We start from the raw sequence: 27,617 nt of genomic DNA, 5'->3' as shown, positions 1-27,617 counted from the left end.
AACTGGGGGATGTGCTTCATATTGTCAATGAAAGAAAGGAAGACACTGAGATATACTTGGTTCCTGGGTTTTTTTAACAGTCAGGTAACGCTTCACAGAAATATTATTCTTTCACAGTGATTTCATCTATCTTTTTACTGAGGTGAGAGCTATGCTCTTGTCAGCAGTGTGTACTCAGCATTGTATTGAGCTGGTGCCACAATGAACTCTGGGCATAATCAAAATTCCTCTAATTATTTTTAAATAAAGATGATAAACACCGGAGCATATTTGCTTTCCAGAAATCAATAATCCTTTCCATCCACTCCTCCCTCTACATCCCTCGTCAACAGGAAGACACCTAGTTTGGGTGTATCTGCCAGGGTGTAGAATTTAACAGGCAAAGGATTTTCTGGCTTCCCGTCATTGGTCCAAAGGTGGAGCAAAATGTGCTTACAGTATTGATTTGTTAATACACCGTCTCTGTTCTAAATTTTTCTTCTTTCCATAGACATAATCAGTAACAACACTATAGAAAATCCATTCACTTATGCCTCCTAAGCTATAAAAAAATTGATTAGCCTCTCTGCGCCTGACATTTCTATTTTCATGGCTTTAGTTTTGAAAGATAATGGAAATATTTGAAAGAGTGCCTCAGACAACTAATGGTCAGGCTATTGTTTGTTTGTTTGCAATTCTAAATGGCTAAATAGATTTCTAACTAATGCTTGCATTATTATGGACCTCACTGACACCTCTTGCACTACCATTGACAGCACAATCCTTTACATGTCTACTCAGACGTACTTCCCATTGGCTTCAGTGGGAATTACTCCTTGGTAACTGTGTACGGCATTGAGGTTTCACTGCCAGGTTGGGTGCTAATTGCAATCAGACCCATATCTGGAGATACCGTATTTTTTGTACTATAGGACGCACTTTTTCCCCTCCAAAAATATGATGGGGAAATGTTTGTGCGTCCTATGGTGCGAATGCAGGCTTTCGCTGAAGCTGGAGAGCGAGAGGGGTCGGTGCGCACCGACCCCTCTCACTGTCCAGGCTGCAGGAGAGCCCCACCACCAGCCCCACAAGCTCGGGGGACAGCGGGGAGGCGGAACGCCGCCATCCCGCTGTCCCCCGACTTGGTTAGAAGGCTGGCGGGGGGAGAAGCCTGCTCCTCCCCGTCGCCAGCCCCGCAAACTCGGGAGACAGCGGGAGAGGTGCAGCGTGCCCTTCCCGCTGCCCCCCGACTTGGCTAGAAGGCTGGCGGGGGGAGAAGCCTGCTCCTCCCCGTTGCCAGCCCCGCAAACTCGGGAGACAGCGGGAGAGGCGCAGCGCGCCCTCCCACTGTCTCCCGACATGGTTTGGAGGCTGGCGGAGGGCTTCCTCCTCCCCCAGCCCCGCAAGCTCCCAGAGCGATGCCAAAGCTGCGCGCAGCTTCGGCATGGCTCTGGGTCCCGTTCTGGGGGAGGGGGAAGCTCGGGCTTCCCCTGCCCCAGCCCTGCGTCTCCAGCTGCTTTAGCCCCCCGCGACCCTCTCCTGGCTGGAAAGGTGACGCACGCCTATGGCAGGAGCCTCCATTGCCGAGCGTCACCTCTCCAGCCGGGAGAGCACGCGCTGGGCTAAAGAAGCCCCCCGCGACCCTCTCCCGGCTCGAGAGGTGACGCGCGCCTATGGCCGCTGCTCCCTGACCTGCTCTTTGGGGCTGGTGGTGGGCTTCCCCCGCCAGCCCCAAAGAGCAGGTCGAAAGGAACCTGAAGCCTGGAGAGCGAGAGGGGTCGGTGCGCACCGACCCCTCTCGCTCTCCAGGCTTCCAAGGTAGTCGCCTGAACGCACCTTAAACGGCACCTTGTTTTAGAGCGGGAAAACAAGAGGGGGAAAATTCTCCCACTCTCTGCGCAGCGCCTCCTGCCACTTCACTGAAGGGGCGCTGGGCAGAGAGCAGAAGAATTTTTTTTCCTTGTTCTCCCCCCTCTAAAACAAGGTGCGTCCTATTGTCCGGTGCGTCCTATGGTGCGAAAAATACGGTAATACTAGCATTGCAAGACAACTCAAGAAGAGCCTTCCTGGATCAGACCAAAAGGCCTTCCTAGTCCAGCATCCTGATTTCCACAGCAGTCAACCAAAGGCTTATGGGAAGCTCACAGGAAGCGTATGAGCACAATAGTCATCTCCTGTTTTGTTCCCCAGTGCCTAGCATAGGAGCCACCTCCTAGGGGCCCAGATCCCTTTGCGCCCGAACGTCCAATAAAATATTATTGCCAAAGCTCACTTTTTAATATTTTTCCTTCTTCTGCTTCAGGTTCCCCACAGGATATAGCGGCAGTGAGAAACCAGGCAGCTCTTCAGAGCATGAGGACTTCCCGAATGATGTCCCAGAACACCAGCATGATGACCATGGGAGCCTCACAAAACACTGGCGCAATGTCTGCCGCAGCTGGCCAATCCGAGATGGGGATGGCTCCCTACAGCAGCCCAGCAGCCGGCCAGCCAGGAATGTACAATATGAACACAGGAATGAGCCAAATGTTGCAGCACCCAAACCAAAGTAGCATGAGCCTGGCACACAACCCAAGTCAGGGGCCGAGGCAGCCCACCTCGACACAAGGGGTTGGCATGGTCAGTAGCTTTGGTCCAAACATGTTGGTGAACTCTGCCATATCTCAACAACACCAGCAGATGAAAGGACCTGTGGGCCAGGTTCTACCCAGACCACAAGCTCCCAGACTTCAAAACATGATGGGGCCTGTCCCGCAAGGAGCACAGAACTGGCAGGCACGAGGCTTGCAAGGTATCCCTGGAAGGACTAGCGGTGAAATTGGACCTTTCAATAATGGTGCAGCTTACCCGATGCAATCTGCTCAGCCAAGGTTGCCTAAGCAACACTTCCCACAAGGCATTAGTCAGTCTGTCATGGACACAAGTGGAACAGTACGGACCCTGAATCCAGCGATGGGAAGGCAAATGTTGCAACCACTCCCTGGACAACAAGGAACCAACAACCAAGCTAGACCAATGGTTATGCCTACAATAAGCCAAGCAGTTCCCACCATGGCTGGTTTTAACCAGTCCCCTGCACAACAGATACCAGGGGGTAGCTTTGCTCAGAGCAGCCAAGGTCAGATCTATGAGAGGAATCCCACTCAGGACATATCTTATAGTTACAGCAATGAAGGAGCTGGCGGTTCCTTTCCAAGTATAGCAGACAGCACAGACCTTGTAGATTCCATCATTAAAGGTGGGCCAGGAGATGAGTGGATGCAAGAACTTGATGAGCTGTTTGGAAATCCGTAGCACATGGGGATATGTATAGTTACAAACCTTTGTGGGGTCAGAAAAAAGGAAAGCAGGATGTTGTCCATCCTTGTTTCTTTGTTTTGTTTTTAAAGCAGTGCAAAGCAAGCTGATCTGTGGCTGATTGTGGAAGGCATGGATGGAATGTAAAGCATTGAACAAAAGGCCTTGCTGGTGTCCTCACAGCAGTCTCCACCCCATAGTCCGCCTGCTGCAGGTGGGAATAAGACAACGAGAGAGGTAGGGGGCTCCAAAAATTGCTACTTGCTGCCCATGGGCTATGGAAGAAGATTGGTAGTCTCCACATGGCAAGCACTGGCTGCCCCATAACAATAAACTTTCCACCACGGTTCTACTGGAACTGCTGCAGTGTCAGGACATTGCAGAGACAGGCGCCGAGACAAAGGAAGGGGCACCTGAAAGAGAAAGAGAGGCCGGGATCAGTACAGGTGCTAAACTCTGGGTTTAAGCAAATGACAAGTTTCTTCATGTAGTTATGTGTCTGATTTGATCAGGAGTCAAGCAGAGGCTGCTTGGTTATGGTTATGACTAGACATGGCCGCAGATGAAAGGGTCCATTCAATGTGCTATCAAGTCTCCTTTGGGTGCAGAGAAAGTCCCCATCTACATAGTTTGCCATTCCTGTGTTTCCTGTTTCCTCTATAACCAAGTGACTCTTTAGTCACTTTTTAAGGATGGGGGGAAAAACAGAGTTGTAGGACACACAAAGGCTGCAGTACTTATATTGCTCACTGAGATAGCAGCTACCAAAGACACAGACACAAAAGAAAGCAGGCATTAAAAAGGGAGAGGTTATATGTATTAAGAACTTGCAAACAGTGGTGTCCAGCTTGTTCTTTTCCTGAAAATTCAAGATGAATAGGTGTTACCTGTGAGGGGTTGGGTTGCACAGGCAGATGTCTTTGGGAGTTAAGGGAGAGGGGCTAGTAATGGTGGTCTTACATAGAAATTATTTAGGAGCAATGTCAACATGTCTTTTGACAGGTTGGAAGCAAGTTTATGCTTAACGTTCTCTAACGGCTGGTCCTCTTTGTCAACCTTCCTACTATGAACATGATAACACCAAGCTCTTTATGATGCCTAAACTAGTTGGTGACAGAATAAGAAAGGAAGGGTCTTCCATTCAGGTAATTGCTGGAAGTAGTTGTACATAAAGTTACGACATTGCAAAGGTCAATCTTCAAATGGAACTGTCTAAGCCACAGTTTTGTGTGGCTGGAACTGACCTGCAAAAAAGTGGAGTCATTTATGTTGGTGGGAGTTGAATATGATACCATTTGCCTGTGTTTTAGATACAGGTTTGGTATTAAACACATGTCACTTTTTCGGGCCTGATTATACATTACATGCAAATGTGTAACCAAACTCCAGTGGTGCATTCCGTATTTCCCCTATCCCTGGGAAATCCAAATTCAGAGGGAGCATTTTTTTTTAGTGGAGAAACAGCAGAGAGATGGAATACTTGACCCTTTCCCCAGCCACTGTTTGCCCCATGTTCTTTAGCATACTCCAGTTTTGGTAGTGGAATGGCCTCCCATCAGATGTCAAGGAAATAAACAACTATCTGACTTTTAGAAGACACCTGAAGGCAGCCCTGTTTAGGGAAGTTTTCAATGTGTTACCATGTTTTTAATATTCTGTTGGGAGCTGCCCAGAGTGGCTGGGGAGGCCCGCCAGATGGGCGGAGTATAAGTAATAAATTATTATTATTATTTAAAATAGAGGGTGGGATGGGGTGAAGAGTAGGAGCAAGAGCAAGAGCAAACACACATTTGGAACTCCGTAGGACAGAAGCAGCTCGGAGGGATGGTTTTAAAGTGGAGAAGAAGCAAGCAGAGAAGGGTTCAATCACAACCCACACTTCACTTAAAACCACCACCTCCAGAAGCTAACTTTCCTGGAAAATGGGGAAGGGGGAGAATCACGATTCAATTACACATATTTACATATAAGGTGTACTTAGGCCCTCATTTATTTTATCTGGTTTGTGACATGATTTTGAAACTCCCACATACTGTCTCATCATCTAACTCACTGGAATTAGTGGGAGACATATTGTTGACACCTTTGAAAGTTGGATGTCGTGAGCTAAAAGAACCACTTCATGCAACTTCCTGCTTGTGCTAACATGAAGGTTGACCAATGAGCTTGCACATCAGTGGACTTGGCATGTGGCAAAGCTTGCTAACAGAGAAGTGGTTTGCCATGTTCTCGGTGCACAATGTGCCAAGTCAGGACTCATCTTAGCACCAGTGCAGAATTGTGGCCTGAGGATCCCAAGAAGATTTTAGTCCACAAATACTCTGAGCGTAATTAGGTATCATATCAGCTAGCGCTGAGGACTGGAAGACCAAGAAAACGGTTCTGTGGGTTACAGAAATCAGCTGAAGAGGTGCGAGATACAACCACCTTCTTTTAAACCTGAATAGGCATGCAAAAGCATAAGATAGGAACCAAGTATCTGTCTTCATCACTCCTCTGGGGCAGTGTCACTCTTTGCTGGAAAGGGTGACAACAAGAAGACTAAGAAGTTGGAGTTTTGAACCGCACAAAATCTAATGAGTAAAGAAATTTAACATTCATCTTCATCAGAAAAGTACAGGAACTAGTGTTTGATGAGGCCTCAAAATCCATTATCTTTGAAAAGCTTTCTCCAAATATTTTGAACTGGGACCAAGTAATAAAAAGTCAAACTTTAATATCTTGGGTTTTGTTTTGTTTTTTTACTATGGTGCTGATGTATATGAAATGTTTAAAAAAGAATTATTTGTAAATATGTTTTTACAATCCTGCAGATATCACTGGGTCTAATCTGTAAAATATATACATATAAATAAATATTATATAAATATAAATATATATATAATGTTTGTTTAAAATAGAGTATTTTTATTTCATTCTTTAACTCATCCTCACTGCAGTGGTATTGCACTTCAGATGTCTAATTACTAATTTGTACTGTATCCTTGCCAGCAACTTGCTCCATTTTATCCAGATTTTTCTAGTTTACTGTTTTTTACTTTGTACATTGAACATTGCTTATTTCCTTTTAAGAACTGTACAGAGCTCTGGAAAAAATGTAGAAAGGAACTAATAACATACCAATTTTAAAGAAAATAATAATAAAAGATTGTTATCTGAATCAGTTTAATTTTTAGGAGTTTCTCTCTTACCTGATTTGGTTGACTCAGTTTGAGGGACGCAAAAAGGTGGTGACGTTGCTCCTGTACAAAAAACATAGAATAAACAAGAAACAGCTTTATACCAATGCAGATCATCTGTCCATCTAGCATGAGTCTTTCCTGCCTGGTGAAACCAGGGAATGAAGCTAGGATCTTTTGCTTGCAAAACACACACTTTGTAAGACCCAATTCAGACTTAAAGAGAAGGCCCATGATACTATCCTTCACTGAGCCTGTACCCTTCTCAAAACACACACAGGTAATTGCTTGTTTATAGGCACCCCAATTTATATGGGGTGACCGATCAGGCTGATGCCATGCAGCAACAGCATTGCTTTTTATTGCAACTGGTTTGTCCCTGTTCTTTTCCCAGAGCTGCTTCCTTGCATAAGCTTTACACCTTAGGGAAGCGCCTGATTGGCAGGTTTGTATGCAGAAGGTCATAGTTTCAATCCCCAGCATCTCCAGGTAGAACTGGAAGAGAGTGCTGTCTGAAGCCCTGGAGAACTACTAGCTGAACCAATGGTCTGACTCCGTAGAGGGCTGCTTCCCATTTAGAGAGAGAAAGATGTGGTGGAGCTTTCAAACCAGACTTCATCCCATGCCGGCTAAGAAGGGGAAAGAAGGTGCAGTCCCTAGATGGGAATGTATTTGAATATGTTCCATAGAATCACTTTTGATCATAGCCTCGTACAAACTCACAGCTTGGCTTCCATTTTTGAAGCATTTAACCTGATGTGGTAAGAAGTCAATAACATAAGGTAAAGGTAAAGGGACCCCTGACCATTAGGTCCAGTCGTGACCAACTCTGGGGTTGCAGCGCTCATCTCACTTTATTGGCCGAGGGAGCCAGCAAGACTAAGCCGCTTCTGGCGAGCCAGAGCAACACACGGAAACACTGTTTACCTTCCCGCCAGAGCGGTACCTATTTATCTACTTGCACTTTGACGTACTTTCGAGCTGCTAGGTTGGCAGGAGCAGGGACTGAGCAACGGGAGCTCACCCTGTCACAGGGATTCGAACCGCCGACCTTCTGATCGGCAAGTCCTAGGCTCTGTGGTTTAACCCACAGCACCACCCACGTCCCTAATAACATAAGTAAGCTTGCTCAAATATTAACAGCAGTGACAGTTACTTCACAATGTAAGGAGTTCATAACAAGTGTCTTCCTATAATAAATCAAGTCTTCTGTCAGAGATAGCCAGCATGGTGCCCTCCAGCTGTTGTTGCACTACAATTCCCATGAGCCCCAGACAGCATGGCTAATGGTAAGGGATTATGGGATTTGTAGTCCAACTACAGCTGAAGTGCTCCATACTTTTACTCGAAAGTGCAGAAGTACTGTGTCATTGCTATTTCTGCTTCTTCCTTACACAATTTTATTTCACACAAAAATCTCTAGGAAAGGCTGATCTGACTGAGACATAAAAATATTTGCAGAACTTGCTACATATATATTTTAAAACCACATATCTTAAAGCAGTCAGCAGCGCAACAGCAAAATTAGCCAACGGTGTGTGGTATAGATAGTTTCATTTTATTCATCTAGCTTGATGGAATTTTACAGTCTGCAAGTTCAATGGGAGTTCAGACTGCTCAATAGTTCACAAAATCAGGCCTTGATTTTTGTATTGAACATTTATTGACATGTGATTAATTGCACAGGCCTGCTTTTCTTCTCCTTCCCATTTTTTTTCTAACAAAGATATTAGTTCTCTCATTCCGAGCAACTACATGGCTGGTGCTGTTTCACCAGCTGATAATCAGCTTAATGTTGAAGGAAAATGACATTTAAATGGGGGAGTTTCATAAATGTAGCCCAAAAAGCTTGAGTGGAATATCTAGTGTCTGCTCAGTTCAAAGCAATGAGAATTGACCATTATTACATAAAGCATTTTGACATTTTCAGCTAATTATAAACTAATTGACATTTGGAGAAACTTTTCAAGAGGTACATTTATGAAATTTTCCACACAATAACCAAGAAGTTGACGTATGGCTGGCTGGCTGTGTGTGATTCTTTATCTGTGATTCCTGCATTGCAGGGGGTTGGACTAGATGACCCTTGGAGTTCCCTTCCAACACTACAATTCTATGACTCACTGTCAAGAAAAGCATGGTCACTGCCTTACTCCCTAAATTTTCTTCCTGGGATTTCAAATAACCCAGGGATCCAGTGCTTTAAACGCCACTGAACAATCAAAAGAACAATCACTAATCCAGAAATATTAGCCAAATTGGAAGATATTAGTCAAAGCAAATGCCTTGTACATGTAGCATAAAGTAATCAAAATATTCTATATTTTGTCTCCCTGGTTTCTGGATTATTTATTTATTTATTTAGTACCATATACATTTCAGAAGCCAGTGAAATGTATTTATGCTATCTTAAAACATAGTGTATATGCATTTCAAATAGCCTCTTGCTGCATGGATGAAAGTTTTTTTAAAAAAACAAGACAAAAAACCTCAGGAATGTTGTACATTTTGCATTGCAAGGGAAAGCTAGTGAAGAAATTTGCCTGCTTGTAATTTGATCCACATAGCTCATTCATCTGATGCCCAAGAGACGCATATAATTTATTTACACATAGGAATAATCTTTAGATCAGTTTACAAAGTTTGTTTCGACTAACCAACAATTTGCAATCCAAGCAGCACCTATCAAGAATATAAAAACGTTCCAATTCAAATAAAAAAACAATTGACCTAAAAGTTAGTCATGAAAGGAGGAGAAAAGGATTGCATGTCTCACAAGCAGGCAAAATAAATATGGCAGCTACAGAAAAAAGTCACTTGAGAATTGTGTTTCATAAATAGTTTTCCTTTCATCTGATAGTGTTAGATTTCCCTTCTTGCATATGTTGGCAAGCTGACTTTCAGAGAGACATTACCTACCATTAATTAATATCTTGCTGAGGGACTCCTGATCAGCTCCTGAGGAACTTCAGAGTTCTCTGGAGTACAGGTTGCACATGACTGATGTAAAAAGCTATTTTGTAATGAGTCCACCAAAATACCAGTCTAACCTTACGTTGCCAGTTCTGCCTTCCGGCAAATGCCAATTCTAGAGCTTTAACCAGATAGATTAGCACTCAGCCTAGGAGACCACCAGGAAAAGCAGGAGGCCTCACCCAACTGAGTACAACACACTAGAGCAGGCATAGGCAAACTCAGTCCTCCAGATCAGCCTTTCTCAACCTGTGAGTCCCCAGATGTTGTTGAACTACAACTCCCATCACCCCTAGCTAGCAAGGCCAGAGCTCAGGGATGATGGGAGTTGTAGCCCAACAACATCTGGGGACCCACAGGTTGAGAACCACTGCTCCAGATGTTTTGGGACTACAGCTACCATCATCCCTGGCCACTGGTCCTGTTAGCTAGGGGTGATGGGAGTTGTAGTCCCAAAACATCTGGAGGGCCAAGTTTGCCTATGCCTGCACTAGAGAGAAAGATTCAGTGGCGATAATACTGAAACCATGAATTGTGAGGGATCTTACAAGTTACCGGTATATAGTCCAACCCCCTGACTGGTAGATGGCTGTCTACCACCCACCTGCCAAGGCAGTCTGCTCTACTGCTGAACAGCTGTTGCCATTTTGGTCATTTGCATACTATCCCTTGATTTTTCCTGTAGGACTAATTGCAGTCATTAACAGTCTTCAACAGGTTTACCATACCCATTGAGTCAATCACCTATCTCCTACTACCCTTCTGAGAAAAACCCCACTGTTTCAGTGTATCTGAAGAAGTGTGAATGCACACAAAGCTCATACCCAGAACAAACTTAGTTGGTCTGTAAGGTGCTACTGGACAATTTTTAATTTTTAATTTATTTTGACTGAGTCAGACCGACACGGCTACCGTGTTGTGTGTGTTCTTTGTCATTTACCTTAAACAGATCAATTCATTATTTTCATTCGGTTGTTTTCACCCACTTTTGCTGCCGATAGATCCAGTAGACAACTTACAGCAACAAACAACTTATTTTTACAGCAATCCAAAAACAATCTTTGAAACAGTTCAGGTTAAAACATATAACAGAAAGTAGCCAGGGAATATATACTGAACAAAATTAAAATTGTTCTCCATGGGCCTATTTAAATAAAAAATACAGGGACAGCTATTTAAAAGAAGGTTTAAAAAAAAATGTTATGACTACTTTGGTTGAAATAACCCAGCTATGCACAAAGCCATTTGGAAGACAAGGTAAAATGCTGATTAGTTTTGTCTACAGGAGAAGTATTAAGGAAAGCAAGCTGGGCACTTATTTATTCTTTCAGAAATTTATAATCTGCCCTTCCTTCACTTTTACCAGGGCTGTTCACAATAATGAAGGCAACCAAAATAAAACACTAAAACCACTGCAACCATTCAGTAAATATGATTAAAACAGCAGAACACAACAGAACATTACAAACTAATTCAAGAGATATTGGATAGGTCTGAGCAAATAAAGTCTTTTTGCCTGGCTCTTCAAATACACAGCCATGAGCACCAGCTGGTCTTTTCTGGGGAGGATGTTCTATAGGCCACAACCAAAAATGCCCTCTCGCCATTTGCATCAGACTAACCTTTGAAAGTGAGAGCACCTCCAGAAGATGGCTTCTGCCTATGGTCAGGCTCACAGCTTTGTGATGGGTCATTCACACATGGAAATATTGTGCCGTTGTTCCACTGTGTTTTGTTTTAAAACCTGAGCTCTGAAAAACAAGCAGAAATGGGAGAATGGGTAAAGATGTATTACTCCTGACATCATGAAGATGCCCTGTAAAAAGTGACTGAACAAATTCTGGCTATAATAATAGCTTTATTTGCAAGCATGGAAGTTACAGAGAAGCCGCCTGAGCTATGTTTTGCATTTTAATGACCTTAGTGGACGTTCTGGAGACCCACAGACAGTTGGTGGCCTGGTCATGTACTTCATTCTTAGCCTTCCTGTGAGTAAGGCAAAGGGAGCTATAAATAAAGTGAAGGCCAGGGGATGACCAGATTCACATGCCCTCTGTGCTAAAAGAAAATTAAAGTTCTGCACTGAGAAAAGCAGTGGACTTTGAAAGGTCCCAAAGTTTGGTGTGCCAGTTCTGGATACTGATAATTAGTTACAAACAAGCAGGTGGAGACTTTCGCCCTCAATAGGCCTTCACATGAGGAAAGGTTTGATAACAGCTATGAACCAATAGGCAAAAGGAATTCGCAACTGCAGGAAGTTGCCTTATATAGAGTCAGGCATTGGTCCATCTACCCACTGCCATTAATCTGAGAGCAGCTCTTTAGGATCCCAGCAGCCTTCTATAGGCAAGCTACTATTGTTCAATTGAGCTATCACGTCATCTCCTCAGTTCCATGTGGCAGCACCCTAAAATGTACACTCCCGCCTCTACTGCCTGACAAGTCTGAACTGAATGAATGGGCTAATAATAATTCTTTGGGCTGGTGGAAATATTACAGCTCTGATGCAAATGCCACTTTTCATTGCTCCACATGGCAGCTGTCGCCACATGGTAAGGTGTTAACATGCAACAGAAGAAAACACAGATGGGGCAATGACTCTTGTCCATTTACACCCTTGTAAATGGACAGTTTTAGGAGGGGAAACACCAGAAATCAGGGGACATATTAAATGCCTGCTCACTGCTGCAAACCAACAGTTTCTACCTGATGACAGCCATAAATGGTCATGGCATCTGCGGGGTGGGGAAGAGATGGTCCATGGTCATTCACTGGTCCTTCCAGCTCCCCTGGGGCTTTTGTTCAGAATGTATTTTTTAAAAGCCCATTTCCTTAGCTGAGCTCACTTGCTGAAAATCCACCTACTGCTGTGATTTGTTTCTTTCTTCTCCCAGCTTTTTCTGCTTGGTTTAATCCCTTCTTGTAATGCACGCAGATGGTTCTGGTAGGCTAGCAGCTTGTCTTGCTGCACCGTCCTACTATAGTGTCTATTGCTAGGTGTTCCAGAGGTCACATTGCCCAACTGCTCATTCCCAGCACATATGCTGAGTGGGGAAGGATAGTATAGGTGCTTTGTAGCTATGTGTCTTGTGGGAGCAGCCAAATAAGCAGATCATGGGCCAAGAGTAGTCTCAAACACATTTAAAAGCCTATGATCCTCCAACTGAATGTGCCACAATAAACTCATTGGAACCAGCTGAACCAGCGCTGGAGGCTTCGAATACTGTTCTGACAAGTTTAGTATAGTACAAAAAGTTTGAGGAAGACAGGGTTTTCCTGATTTGCCTAAAGAAAACCCCCACACACAATTATTTAAGGTGTTTGCCCAAAAGATGTTGTATTATTAAAACAAACATGGCGAAACAACCGGAGGAATCCAGATTCACACAATGGCACATCTCTATGTGAAATTGATTTTCAATTATTTCATTTAAATTGCTTGAACAAAGTTTGCTTAAAATTGACAGAGACCAGACCAACAGCTAAGTTAATGAAATCAAGCTGAACATGAAGCGTTTTCTTTACTATTAGATAAACGATAGCCAGCCCCATCAGTATGCATGATACCTTCAAGAATGAAGTACAAAATGGAATCACAGAATTGAAGAGTTGGAAGGGAGCCCAAGGGCCATGTAGTCCTGCTATTCACGAATCTTTTTGCCCAAGGTGGGGCTCAAACCCACGACCCTGAGATCAATAGTCTCATGCTCTAATGACAGAGCTATTTTCTGGATAGTGCTTGGGAAGTTTTGGACATTTCCAGGCAGCTGGTAGTATGTTAAAAGTACTTAGAACCACCTCGGAGTCTCCCATGCACCCTGGAAGTGGCTGTCTTGCAAATTACCTGCTAGTAGTAGTGGCAGCAAGCAGTGACAGACATCCAGTCTGGAATAGGCAGCTGCAAGTCTGCCATTTAAATTACCCGCAACATAGTGTCACTCACGACACTGTTGGCAAATAAATAAATAAATAAATATTTATACCCCACCCTCCCTGGCCTGGGCCGGGCTCAGCACGGCTAACACCAAATATGAATTACAATAAAACATAAGGGGGGGAGAAAACCAACAACAACAAACAAAGTTAATTAAAATATGGCTTAAAATACAGCTTAAAATGCAGCCTCATTTTAGTAGTAGCCCATAAATCAAGACCATAAAGGGAGGAAACATCAGATATTCACCTGAGCCAGCTATGCACGCTGGTCCTACATGGGCCAGCAAAAAAGCCAAGGGAAAATTTATATACCAAATCCCATATAGAGACCAACTAAGTTTCTTACTGGTAAGAGCTTTCGTGTACATGCATACTTCTTCAGATGAGTCTAAGCCGAAGGCCAGGCAGAACAGTTCCATCTTGCAGGCCCTGCAGAAAGATGTCAAATCCTGCAGGGCCCTAGACTCTTGTGACAAGAGTGTTTCACCACATTGGGGCCAGCAGCAGACCCAAGAGAACGATGGAAGGATCTGTCAATTTCGGTTCTCTCAATTTCTCATTTTTCAATCTTAAATTCAGTCCTTCACATTTCGTAGCACTCTGATATATGAAATCATCATGAAAATTCTGCAGCAAAGTAAATTTCTCCTAGTATGCAAATTTTGTACATAGTTTAAACTAGCATATACATTTTTGCTATGCAATTTCGGCTACTAAAGAGCATTTTTTAATGTTAGTGCACTAACATCTTCATTTTTATGCACACTTTCCCCTTAACATATGCATTTTTGTAAACATTGTTTGGTTGGAGAACTGCATTGCAAAACTCAGATGGGTGCAAATTTCAAATGATAGCTGTGCTTCAGTTTGCATATTGCTTTGTAAAGTGAGAATTTGATAGAATCACCTTTAAATGTACACTGAATCCAATTTCTCCTCAGACCATTAACCCAAGGTAACTAGATGCTGATAGTGGCGACGCTTAACATTTATACTGCACTTTAGAGTGTTTGACGTACTTCAAGTAATGCTAACAGCCTCCCTTTATGGTGGGCCAGTACAATCATATTGTGGATTGGAAAGTGGCTTGCCAACTGAATTGATGAGTAAGGCAATAATCAAAATAGGAACTTCCCAGTTCACAGCTCAGTATACCAACCGCTACAGTATACCTGCTGAACAGCAGTTGCAAGGAAACCTTAGAGTTATCACAGGTACCACCCCCCCCCCCCGGAGATGTTGAACCTTCTTTTTGTGACCTTTTCTGCATAGAGCACTTATTAATCCAAAAATAAATGAAAATCACCCAGGCTATCCTGGATGTACATTTCTAGCCTTTGTATAACCTGAAATATGGGGCAAAATGTGCAGGTACGATTCTTTTCGTTTGTTTAGTGAGCTTTGGTCAGGTTAGACATTCAAGTAAGCAGTTGTACTGAGAAAACCTCCATCCGGTTTACTCCCTAGTAAGCATGCTTGGGATAAGACCTATCTTAACACACAGTTTTGGGAATGTGCTGTGATCTCCTCCATAAACTAAGCAATAAAAGCAACCTGCCTGTTTCCAGTAACACAACCAAAGTGTCCCACTATTGAAAAACAAAGTCACCTCACCCAGATGTATAAGCCACATTCTTTTTGCACAGCGGACAGAGAAGTTATAACTGCTCTTGGAAAGTCTCCCTTTTGTTAAATAGTGCCAGTGCATTCCAAGGAGGCAGATTTTCATATTATTATCTCTTCTCCCATCACCCTTATGATTTTTCTCTCAGCACTCTTTTGGTTTTTGAACTAATAAATATTACATCTGTACACAAACATTTTCTTCGCAACCTAACAATGTGCCTAAGGAAAAAGTTGAACAAATGATCAGCCATTCTTAAAGTGCTCCCAAAACCTAATATGAGAGCTATGCAATGAAATATATATGAGCCCTAATAGGCAAAGCTGTCTCTAGGTAAGACTTTCAGCGACAATATATCAGCTCCTAGGCTCTGCAACACTGGGGAGATCCATACCCTCCATTTCAAGCACATTCAATGCACATTTAAGGCACGTGACTGCCCCCTCAAAGAACGCTGGGAACTGTAGTTTCCCCCTCACTGAGCTACAATTCCCACCATCGTTAACATGCTACAGTTCCCAGGATTCTTTGGGGAAGTCATGCGCTTTAAATGTGCATAATTAGAGTAATTAGCTCTCCTACTAAAAGGGAAGCTGTCCTCTTTGCACAGATGTCATTTTGAGTAAAGAGAAAGCTAATCATGCTACTTAAAAAAACAACAACAAAAACTGCAAAGTTCACATTACAAAATGGTTGTAACTGAAAGAGATTGTTTCTGGTTCTGTGGAATTTCCCCCAGCAGCAACTCAAGCCCATTGCATGGTTGTGCTCCTTAAAAATAAAAAAAACGTAACAAAGAACACATGTGGGTATAGGAATGGCATTTTCCCTGCAACAAATGTGCAGTTAGTGGCAGGACCATGCAATATCCCAAAAACAAAAGCACTGTCTTGATGGAAGACATCTAGAATCTGCACAAGGGCTGTGGAACCTTTTTCAGCTTGAGGTCCACATTCCCTCATGGGTGGCTTTCCAGGATCCACGTGAAAGAGATGAGCAGGCCCAGAGACAAAAAGCGGGTGAGGTGACTTTTTCCTTTCACCCAGCAGTTTGCATTCCAACCATGCAAAAATTAGAGGTTTCTACAGTCACACTTACACTCTCACACACACTGCTGCCTCTCATCCAGGCAAGAAAGAGGTGTTATGACAATTTAAGGACACACTCAAGCCAGCTGAAAGTGTTTGAGGAGGGAGTGGAGCACAGCCAATGAAGGGCTTGGCCTATGGAAAGGAGGTATTGCTTCTGGAGGAAGCATAGCCTGGAGAAGAGTCCCAAGGGCCAGAGAGAGAAGACTGGAGTCTCAGCTGCTCACCTGTGTCCCACGCAATAAACAACTATGCTACCGTAAGGAAAGATGCTTGGACCTATCAGAAGAATGGAGTACAGTGGAACCTCTACTTATGTATGGCTCTACTCATGTACGATTCCAGTTACGACCTTCAGTAGCTGCTTCAACTTATGAACTTCCCTCTAGATACGAACCGAGGTCTTGCCAGCAGCCCAGAGCTCAGCCGGCCAGCTGCGGGGCAGCGCTGGGGCCTCCACTGCCAGGGGGAAGGCCCCCATCCCACCCTCAAATATGTGGAAGAGGTGCCGCCTGCAAGAGGCACACCAGGGCACACTGCAGTCCCAAACCCCGCCGAGGAACTAACCTCAGGAAATCCAGAGAAGAACCTGGCCTGGCAAGAAAAAAAGTGACCTGGCCAAAGTGAATCAGCTCTTCACTGACCCTTGCCACATCCCCAGCTTGTAGCCAGGTAAGCCCACCCACCCTCAGTGCACGTAAGGGGGGGAAAAGCTTATTTTTTTCATCTACAATACTGTCTTATTTATTTTATAGTACAGTACATTGATTATTGCCTTCATTTTATGGATCTATGGTCTCGTTAGACAGTAAAATCCGTGTTAAATTCCTGTTTTAGGGGGTGTTTTTCATCGTCTAGAACGGATCAATTCACTTTTCCATTACTTTCTATGGAAAGTGCGCCTCTACTTATGTACGTTTCTAGTTATGACTGGACCTCCGGAACAGATTATGGTTGTAAGTAGAGGTTCCACTGTATTATTGATGCCACCTTTCGGTGCCAACAATAATTTGCTCAGGGATATGCTAAAATCAGGAATTTCAGAGCATTCACTGACTCTACCGTTCATTGTTTTTTTGGCTCTGCCCACTGGCATGCTTTCTTTCTCCTCCATCCCAGCCAAGCTATAGTAACTCTTTGCTGACCTCACTGAGGAGGCAAATCTCAGCAGGGTGCTAAACTCTTGCAACAAGAGAGCAGATGGCTGGGCTGGGCAAGTACAGCCAAAAGAGATTTAAATATAAACTCTGTTGAATCAAGTAATCGCTTTTGAGGGTGTTATTCTGACAAAGCTGGAAGGGTTTGCCTCTGTAGCATAAAAAAGAAGTGTGGAGTTTTGGATAAGGTAATTTCTGTAGTCTGCCTTAAGAACCTTACTTCCAAAGACCCTCAAATGTAGGACAACTTCCAGATAGAGTTATCTGTGTAAGTTTGTTGCAGCAGCTGGAATAAAGAAAACGTCCAAAGGGAAAGGAGAAAACTGATGGAGGAAAGAGTGGCGTGCCTTCATTTTTAAGGTTACTCATTGTATGGTCTATGTACTCACATGTTTTAGAAATATTTTGCTGAGGGAGATGCTTAACATCGACTTCTGGGTCAGCTAGTCTACTTATCTCCTCTATTTAAATATGCAAATATTTTAAGGACGATGTTATGACACACTCAGGTTCCTGCTTGTCTCTGCCAAGATACACTAGTCAATGGGTTCTGCTTCTCCATGGTGAACAACTAGGAACATAGGAAGCTGCCTGATAAAATCAGACTGTTGGTCAGTACAACTGACTGGCACAAGAGAAGAACAAACATCACTGCCAAGACCTCCAGCGTTATAGAATCATGATGAAAACCATGCTGATATAACAATACATTTGGGTGATTGTTCTGCCCTCATGATGAGCGTCAGTAAATAAGTATTATATAGAAGTGTGTTGTTCATAGAATCATATTGGAAAAAATGTAGCATAAACACCGACAACTGGGAAACACTGGCCTATGAATGCTCCAATTGGGGAACAGCCTTTATCAAAGGTGTCATGGACTATGAAGACGCTTGAACTCAGGACGAAAGGGAGAAATGAGCTAAGAGGAAAGTACATTTGGCAACTCTCACCATAACCAATTCCCATCTGGAAACCTATGTCCCCACTGTGGAAGAACGTGTGGATCCAGAATTGGCCTCCAGTTAGTTACGGACTCACTGTTAAGACCGTGTTCATAGAAGATAATCTTATTCGGCTACAAGTGATCGCCAAAGAAGAAGAGAGTTGGAAGGGATCATGAGGGACAGTCACAGAAACACATCTCCTATACTCAAAGGTACTTAAAAACTAACAAGTAAGTGACTTCCTATAGTTTGAATAGTACTTGTTAATGTTTCCTCTTAATATTTTCTTTCCAGCCTGTGAACTCAGAGTAGATTGTTCCTCAGCACAATGCACAGCCTTCTTATTACCAATTTTAAACTATTAATCCTAGGATTTTCACCAATCTTTTAATTTCATTTACATCTTTCCATTGTGCATTGCTTCCCTTTTTCTGTCCTGTCATATTTCTTCTCTAGTTAACCACTCTGTTCTCTAATCAGTACACATCCCTTCTACACAAATCTTCCTTTGTACACTATCTCCCACTGTCCTCAGACATCTTCCATCTCTGTGAGGGATGCTTATCCTTCCAGCCTTTGCTGCCTCATAAAATTATTGTATTTTTAAAATCTAGAGAACCATCAAGCATGTCAGTTTCATGACATGTCAGTTTCATGACATAGGAGCCGGCCTCCCATCCAGGCTGCTGGGTTGCCTAGCAACCTATTTCTCACTTCTCTGATGAGTCATTTGCCTATTGCAATGCCTTGCTGATGTAAGCACAAGCAAGGAAAACAATATCACAATGGCAATTGCTCCTCTTGGTGTCTGCATATTATTAGTCCTATAGAAAGGTTTGTCCACCACGTTGTTGCCACCTTTCCTGTTTCAAAGAAGCAGATCTTCTAGGCCTTTTGCCTTCTGAAGATTGACATGTGCACCACTTTGCAGTTAAACAATGAGACATTTTGACCTGTGTTTTCACACTCCGAAGCTAAGCAAATGGATGCTTTGTCTTCTGAGGTGAGAAACAAGGTTCTGAACTTGTTTCATTTCAAAGATGCAGCCAACAAGCCTGCTTGCCTCTCCACAACTGAGAGAAAGCAATATGCATGCTAACAATAATTTTAAAAAATCAGAAAGGATGTAAGTATTCTGCTTTTAGAATATGGTTTTTGGGGGTGGGGGTTATTGGGTTACTGCTTTTGGTTTGATTCTATATGTTGTGGTCTTGTTGTGAACCGCCCTGAGTCCTTCGGGTATAGGGCGGTGTATAAGTTGAAAGAAGGAGGAGGAGGAGGAGAAGAAGAAGAAGAAGAAGAAGAAGAAGCCAGTTTTTCAATGAGTGCCACCCCTGCAAACTCTTTCCCCTGTTTTCTCCTCTTTTAAAAAAATAACTCCACAAGCTAAAGAAAAGGAAGTCCACCTTTACACAAGGCGGCCGTCTTACCCATAGGCACTAGGGGTGTGGGGCACCCAGGCAGCAGGCTCTCAGGGGCACCAGGCCGAGAGTCTGAGGCTCAAGAGTTGAGTCCGGGGAAGAGCCCACCCATCAGTCGGAGCGCCGCAGTGGGCTATTCTGCTACAGTGAGTTTGGGGGTGACCGAGCCAGCAAGATGCTGATGCGGCCGGCTGGTTCCGCCCTCCTTTGTGCCTAGGACTGGGCAACTGGGGGGGGGGTGCCGGGTGGATCTTTGCACCCCGGCGTTGCATATGCTTAAGACAACCGTGCCTTTACATATCACTTTTCTGCAAGTTCTTTCCCAGATTATCAGGAAAAAAATCACAGATGTTGGGTACTTCTAGACTGTCACTATTTTGTGGGTGGAATTCAATTGTATACTGGCAATTTGAGATCATGCAATTAAAGCTGATTTGGTGCTCTTGCGCAACAAACCCACTTGGCAATGTAGCACATTGAGGTCTTAAACAGCACTGGAAAAATGACAAATACTCAACTACTGCTGCCTGATAATCAGGGTACAACCATGGAAAAACCCACTCTTCCTGTTGTTGTTGTTTTACTATTGTATAGAACCAATTTTTGTATTAATAAAATCTTTAAAACACATTATCATATGCATGTTGTTAAACCCGAAAATTTTGAACCATCATTAAGTTGTATAATATATCACTCTTTGGAGTGAGCAAACAGCTTTGCTCCAGGAGAGAATCATGCTGCCACAGTGGTACCTCAGGTCAAGAACTTAATTCGTTCTGGAGGTCCATTCTTAACCTGAAACTGTTCTTAACCTGAGGTACCACTTTAGCTAATGGGGCCTCCCGCTGCCGCTGCTCTGCCGCCATGCGATTTCTGTTCTCATCCTGAAGCAAAGTTCTTAATCCAAGGTACCATTTCTGGGTTAGCAGAGTCTGTAACCTGAAGCACCTGTAATCTGAAACGTCTGTAACCCGAGCTACCACTGTATTTGCAAATCTCCCCGTCCTCTATCTTTTATATTTATAAGTGAGGTTGGATGAGAGTCCAAGTGGTGTCTTTGCATGGGACAGGGCAAACCGACAGCAAAAGCATTGGGGGAAAAGACCAACTGACTCAGGTTCGTGGGTTCAAGCCCCATGTTGGGCAAAAGATTCCTGTATTGCAGGGAATTGGACTAGATGATCCTCATGGTCCCTTCCACCTCCACAACTGCTATAATTCTACAGAACCATAGAATCATGGTATTATGTATTCAGTGATCTGTATTTGCCTGAGCTTGAGTCTGGACTAAGGATTCTGAGCTCCTGTATTTGATACATGGTGTCCAATCACAGAACATTTCAGGATTTGGGCCTCTGCCATTGGCCCTGGAACTCTGAGTCATGATTTGCAGCTTGGAAGTTTAGGCAGCCAATCACGTTGGGAGTGGGAGTGGCCCAGGCTTTCAGGAATGTATATAAGCATTTGCTTTGCCCGTTTCCCAGTTATATAGTTCAATAAAAGTTCTTGCCTCATGGGAGCCCACCCACACTTCACATAGTTCCCTGAAGTGGTGAGGCAACTCCTAGGACATAATAGCTGGAATCATAGCTGTTTAAAAAAAGGCACTGGCTGTATAGTCCAAGGTGCTGTAGTATCACAGGTGGGATGTGCGTTTTTTAAAATTCACAAGATGTCATTGGCATAGATGAGTTGTGTCGCTCACTGCAGGTGATCTCCCAGGCACCATCTGTTAGATGTCTGCAATGCTCCTGCAGCCATATTCACAGCGCATGTAGCAGCAATGAATCTCATTTTCCAAATGACAGAGGATTAATTGCAGTTTTGATGCTAGAAAGAGGCACTACCTCTAAAAGAGAACTACTTCGGCAATGATAAATGTTCAGATTCCATGCAACTATGCATTTAATGTGAAATGTACTGGATAATCAAGAAAGATCTCCGAGGCTGCAATCCTATGTTCTCTCTCACCTTGGAATATCGGGGGGGGGGGGCTATTTCTGAGTAAAAATGTACAATATTGCATTGCAAAAGGAGTATGCTCAGGAATAAGAACGCTTATAATTTATACCGAGTGCATTAATTGCTTCAGGTACGTTATCTCAATAATCTTTACAACAGGCCTGTAGTGCTATTACCCATATGTTTCATAGGAAAGCTGAAACTGAGTATATAAGAGCATCATAAAAAGAGCCCTGCTAAGTCAAACCAAAGGTCCATCATCCTTTTTTCACACTGGCCAAGCAAGTTGACTATGGGAAGCCTGCAATCAGGGAGGAAAGCAGGGCATGATCTGAACAGCACTCTCCCTACTTGTGGGGATCAGGTACAATTTAAGCTATTGATTTCCCAGCTCTCAACATTAGTTCTCATAACTTAAAATTCTAATCAAGATCTTTAGTCAACTTTGCCTGGAATATAAAGTCAGGATGCCCTTGGCCATCCATTTAGCTAAAGCAGGGGTGGAGGTAGGGCCCTTCTGCCATCCAATGTTGCAGGATTTAAACTCCCATCATCTCTGACCTTTGGTTATGGTGGCTGTGACTGATGGGAATTGGGAGTCCAACAACATCCCGAGGGCCACAAGCTCCCACCTGTGAATTGTAAGCCATCCTGGAAACTGAAGAGATACCTACATATAACAAACAAACAAGCAAAAACTATTTATGGACTACTGGTTTTGCTTCTCCCTCTCAGCCGCTTTATAATGCAAACATCTGGAACCCAGTTTCAGTGGTAAAGTGCTGGGCAGAAAAAAGGTTAAGCCTTCTTCTTCCTGCCTACCATTCTCCTCCCCACCTTCAAATATCCCCTTGTTGCATACGCACCAACTCCTATGGGCTGAGGTTTCTTCCAGCCCCTCAATATTGTTTAGCAGGGGGCTCAGCCAAACACCAAGCCAGACGTGGTACGGCATCAGTGGCAGGCTCCTCCTGAGCGTGAGAGAGGAGGAGCCACGGCCATTGGTGCTGCAAGGTGCTGGGCTAGGTGCTCAGTCTCCTCCCAATGATGCACGCACGACATGCATCACGTGTGTGCTGTCACACACGTATGACATCACAGACATGTGATACGCATGGCATCGTGTGTGACATGACAATGCCCCCCCCCCAATTGTTAGCCAAAGCTGGTGCTTCTGCCTTGTTCACACCATTTCACAGTGGAATAAGTCCAACTTCCTTCTGTCCAACCTTGTTTGTTCTATCAGTGTTCCAGAAGCTGTTCCCAGAGCTTGGACACTTTTAGTAAGAAATAAATTCCTGCTTTTCTCTACTACCTGCATGCATGGTGCTTTATAGAGTGCAAGAAGACAATGTCCCTGTTCCGAGGAGCTTACAGTCTAAACCTTGATACATGGGAAATCTTTTTTAATATATAGTTTATTCAATTTATTTCCTTTATTTTAGCTATGGTCATAGATATGTTTTATATACCAACTATACTGGAACTGGTCACATTTCCCAATATTTATTTCTTCCGTATTATTGCAACTACGCTGAATGGTGTGCATGTTCAGTTATATATTGACAACAAAATTAAAGAATCTAGTCCATCCCATTTCCAGTACAAACTCAGCTTCAGAAACAGAGCTTCTCTCCATTCAGTTCCCTCAAACATAATTGAAAACTTTAAGCTGCACATCTTTCATAATAAAGAACTGTCCTAGTACCCTCTCCAGAGTTATTTTTTCTTGGAAAGACTGCTCATTAATGCTAATTTCGTTCCCTTCTCTTTAAAATTATTATTTTAATTATACAGTGGGCAAAGCCAAAGGATGCATTTCCTTGTCTGGGGTGAAGGACAAGATGGTGCCCTCCAAATTCCATGTACAGGAGTTGACATGACTGACAGCTGAATTTCACTTCAGCACAACAACAAGGTGGCATCCCCCATTACTTCCGAGGGCAGCAAGCTAGTAGTTCAGGTGGGCACAGGGCAGACCTTGTGGGACAAAGATCCCTGTCCCCCTGCAGAAGGAAATGGCTGAGGAGAAATAGAGGGTGGTTGGGGATGGGGGGGCTGCCACCTCTGCCCCCCAACACCTGATGCCTGAAATGGTTGTCTCACTCTGTCTGATGAGAGGGTCAGTTCTGACTGTGATTATTATTTTGTCTTCCTGCCGCTCTGTTTGTCTGGCAAAACATTATTGGCTTCAATATATAATTTATATATTTCATTCAGTTGGGTTCTTTTTTCCTTTTTTCCTAAAGATTTTTTTAAAAAAAACCAAGTATTTACAATAACATATGAAAGGTCAGCAATAATATTGAATTACAATAAGCTATTTCCCTTTGCTTCCTACTCCCATGCTATTTAAGAGCAAACAGTGGCGAAGCAAAAGGCAATTTAGAAGTACATGTATCTGCTAGGCCCTCTAGTGGAATTTGCAGGCTGTTTTCCTCTGTCCTTCTCCACCAACCATCTCCTTTTAAGCAAGACCAGTTTAGTTCAGCAGGGATTACCCACACTAAATGTCTTTGGTTTATGGCCTTTAGATGAAATCCTATATGTTCTTACTCTGTGTGAAGGTTACAGATAGGTTGGTCTGCCATAGTCAAAACAAAAAAAAATTCCTTCCAGTAGCACCTTAAAGACCAACTAAGTTAGTTCTTGGTATGAGCTTTCGTGTGCATGCACACTTCTTCAGATACACTGAAACAGAAGTTTCCAGACCCTTCTATATAGTGAGAAGGTGGGGAGGGGTATTACTCAGAAGGGTGGTGGGAATGGGTGATTGGCAGATAGCTGTGATGAGCCTGTTGACGACTCTTAACGACTGCAATCCAATGTCTTTGTTCTGAAGCTGCTGAATTGCAACTTATCACCAAACTTAAAACCATGGAAAGACCTGGTCTGAACAAAGACATTGGATTCTTATCTCATTATACATGACAAAGCCATTTTTCACCTTCTCACCCCTTGCTTTTTCCTGTAAGACCTATTGCAGTGGAATATAGATCTTTTTCTCTCTCTACTATAATATGAGCATAAGGAAAGCAAAAGCTGTATTGGGAAATGACTTCTAAATATGACAGACAGCTGCCAGGCCCAAAGAAGACACAAAAGTTGGAACCTGTCCTCAAATTGAAAATAAATAAGCTACTTCTATAGCCCAATGGTACAACCCACAGCTGAGGAGCACATAGAGGGTGGATATTATGCACTATCAGTGATATATGCCCTTAAAGTCACTTTGATACACCATTACTACTTCATTTTGCTCTGTATTAATTTTCAAGCATCTTAGCCAGTCTTTCATTGTAGCATGGCACAGCATAAAAATCAAGAGTGCAGGACTTGCATAATTTTATGTCTTTACACATTATAATTAATCACAGTGAACCTACCCTAGATGTTCTACCTTAATTGGCTGTGCCCCCTTGTGAACTAAATTCATTTCTTTCCCTGATGTGTGAAGAAATAGTTTCTGGAGGGATATAATTGCCAGAGCATGAAAGGGAAAAGATATTCAGACTTCAGAAATACTTCCCTGTAGCCCCATTCCAAAAGTTTCTCTGTGTGTTTTGTTCATGCAGATTCAAAGACAAGAATGAAGCAAGTAACACCCTCGTGTGGCATTTATTTTTAGGCACGTGAAACTTTTTCTGTCATTAGCAGTGCATCATCTACCTCATGTGGAGCTCTGTAAATAGTTAAGGTGAGATTATCAGCCTCTGACAGGAAGTCCCTGAGCTGTTCCCTGCTATCCATGTTAACTGTGGCCTGTAAAATGCACCGTATTTTTCGCCCCATAGGGCACACCTAGTTTTTTGGGGGGGAAATAAAGGGAAAAAATTATTTTTCCCTCCAGGCGCGGGGCTGGGGCAGGGGAATCCCGAGCTTCCCCCAAACCCAGCCCCCAGAACAGACCACTATCCACAAGCCTGGGGAGACCGGCGCGACTTCCCGTCGGTCTCCCCAGGCTTGCAGATATCTGCCCGAAGCCCGGGGCGCGCTACTCAGCGCGCCCCAGGCTTCGAGATGCAGGGTACTATCTGCAAGCCTAGGGAGCCTGGCGGGAGGTCGCGCCGGGCTCCCAAGACTTGCGGAGAGCTGCCCAAAGCCCGGGGCACGCTCCGCTGCGCTCCCCGAGTTTCGAGCTGCAGGCTGCTGTCCGCAAGCCTTGGGAGCCCGGTGGGAACTCCCGCGGGCTCCCAAGGCTTCCGGATAGCTTCCTGAAGCCTGGAGAGCAAGAGGGGTTGGTGCACACGACCCCTCTTGCTCTCCAGGCTTCAGCAAAAGCCTGCATTCGCCCCATAGGACACACACACATTTCCCCTTCATTTTTGGAGGGGAAAAGTGCATCCTATAGGGCGAAAAATATGGTATTTCCACTGCCTCCCATTCAACTCCCCTGATTTAAAAAATCAGGTTAGCCCAATTTGGCTCTTGCTTTTGTTTTCATTTTTCTAACCCTCAAAAGTGCCACATGCTACAGCATTGAGACTATTTCAATAATATTGTGCCAGGCACTCCTTGTTATCAGGATCTCACTCGCTGGATCAGCACCTCATCATTGTGGGTGGGCTTGTACATTCCTATGACCCTTGTGAGCAAAGCCGTTGGGAGTCTCCGACTCCCAGCAGGGTCACCCAAGGTGGTAAGGTCAAAGGGGAGGAGCTAGAGAAGGAATGATCTAAGAAGTCCTCAATGGCAGAACAGGAGGAAGATAACAAGTGGCATGTTACAATGGTTGTGAAGGTGAATGAAGGCTGCAGCAGATAAAAATCTACTGGTTGTTGTGATACTCATGCCATTGGAAGAGAGCCTTTCTGCGAAGACTCTGCATTGGTCAGTGTGTACTGATCTACACACATAAAACAAATTCACGCACAGGCATCTTCCAAAAACCCATCCCAAACCCCCAAAAGTCTCACAGCGATCGGCAAATGGTAATGGGGGCAGGACCATGAAATCTGGAAGCCCCTAGTCATTAACCGGCACATGGGCGGTGGATACAGAGTCAGTTGTTCTGACTCAAGGAATGAGGCAGTTGAGCAGCTCAGCAGCTCAGCAGCTGTATCCATGACTGAGCAGTCGTATTTAGGATCCCCTCTGCTCACCCCTAAAAGAAACACCAGGACTGGTTTGATGAGAATGACAGTGAGACTGAATTCATTATTGACAAGAAAAGGAAGGCCTTTCAGATCTGGCAAAGAGACAGAAACCGCGCCACTAAGGGAAAAACTTCTCAATGTATTGCTGCCGCCACCTACTGAGCTCCAGAGAGCAGTAGGACTCTCCCTCTACATGCTTGCGTGAATACATCCACACAAGACATGGGAGGTGAGATATACTGGCCCTAGAAGCTACCCATACCAGAACACAGTTAAAACATAAACATACATTTGTTGAGGGAATGTAACACTCAGAACAAGTAATCAATTTATATTGATTACTAAAATAAAGAGTTCCACTATCCTAATGCAGAGTTCACTAATGTGACATGCATGGGCCTCAGTGTGCCCTCCTGCAGCTCCTGTGACACCTGCTAAAGGTCTCAGTAAACATCCCCTAAAATTTCAATGGACAGGAGACTTTTAGCTCTTCCTGCTCAGTTCCTGTTTGCACTGGTTCAGCTCAGCCTCTTAATCACATACCCTGCCCACTGTTCACTTCATGCCACAATTGGACACCCAGCCTCCCATCTATTCTGAACAGATGAGGGGTACGAAGATCTTTTCTCAGTGAGTGTGGCAGTGAATAATGTAGGTGGCTGTCCCCCACTGATGGGCAGCTGATGCAGGGGGATATACCCCCACCATTTTGTGGTCCTGTCTCTTGTTCTGCTCTTTCAACTGTGGCAGCCATTATCCCATGCTCTCCACAGCACCCATATTGTGTAATTCCACACCCTAACAGCTGCTGTTTTGTGACTGGAATCCACAGGAGTTTCTCAAAATTCCAGATATGCCCCCTAGCCATGTTTTCATTCCCTCTCCTACACTCAGCTCTCACCTGTGGCTCCTAGAAGATGTCAGCATGCAACAGTGGCCACACCCCAGGAAAAGGCTT

General features: G+C 43.9%; 1 protein-coding gene and 1 long non-coding RNA gene across 6 annotated transcripts in view; one reads left to right on the top strand and one right to left on the bottom strand.

Moving 5' to 3' along the window:
- MAML3 (mastermind like transcriptional coactivator 3) overlaps positions 1–6,436 on the top strand; it is a 279,257-nt gene extending 272,821 nt beyond the window's left edge. For all 4 annotated transcript variants that reach the window (XM_081925953.1, XM_081925954.1, XM_081925955.1 and 1 more), the window contains one exon: positions 2,282–6,436. In XM_081925953.1, coding sequence (XP_081782079.1) covers positions 2,282–3,273 — 992 coding nt within the window. In that variant the 3' untranslated portion in view covers positions 3,274–6,436. The remainder of the gene's footprint in view (positions 1–2,281) is intronic.
- The window catches only part of LOC309378221, a 33,083-nt gene continuing 9,017 nt past the window's right edge, over positions 3,552–27,617 (bottom strand). For both annotated transcript variants that reach the window (XR_014171880.1, XR_014171881.1), the window contains exons 2-4: positions 11,051–11,179; positions 6,468–6,518; positions 3,552–3,689 (exon numbers count right to left, since the gene is read on the bottom strand). This is a non-coding gene — a long non-coding RNA (uncharacterized lncRNA). The remainder of the gene's footprint in view (positions 3,690–6,467; positions 6,519–11,050; positions 11,180–27,617) is intronic.

This window comes from Podarcis melisellensis (genome assembly GCF_964234715.1).
Source record: "Podarcis melisellensis genome assembly, chromosome: 9".
NCBI classification, from domain to species: domain Eukaryota; kingdom Metazoa; phylum Chordata; class Lepidosauria; order Squamata; family Lacertidae; genus Podarcis; species Podarcis melisellensis.
This window is presented reverse-complemented; position numbering and strand designations above follow the sequence as displayed.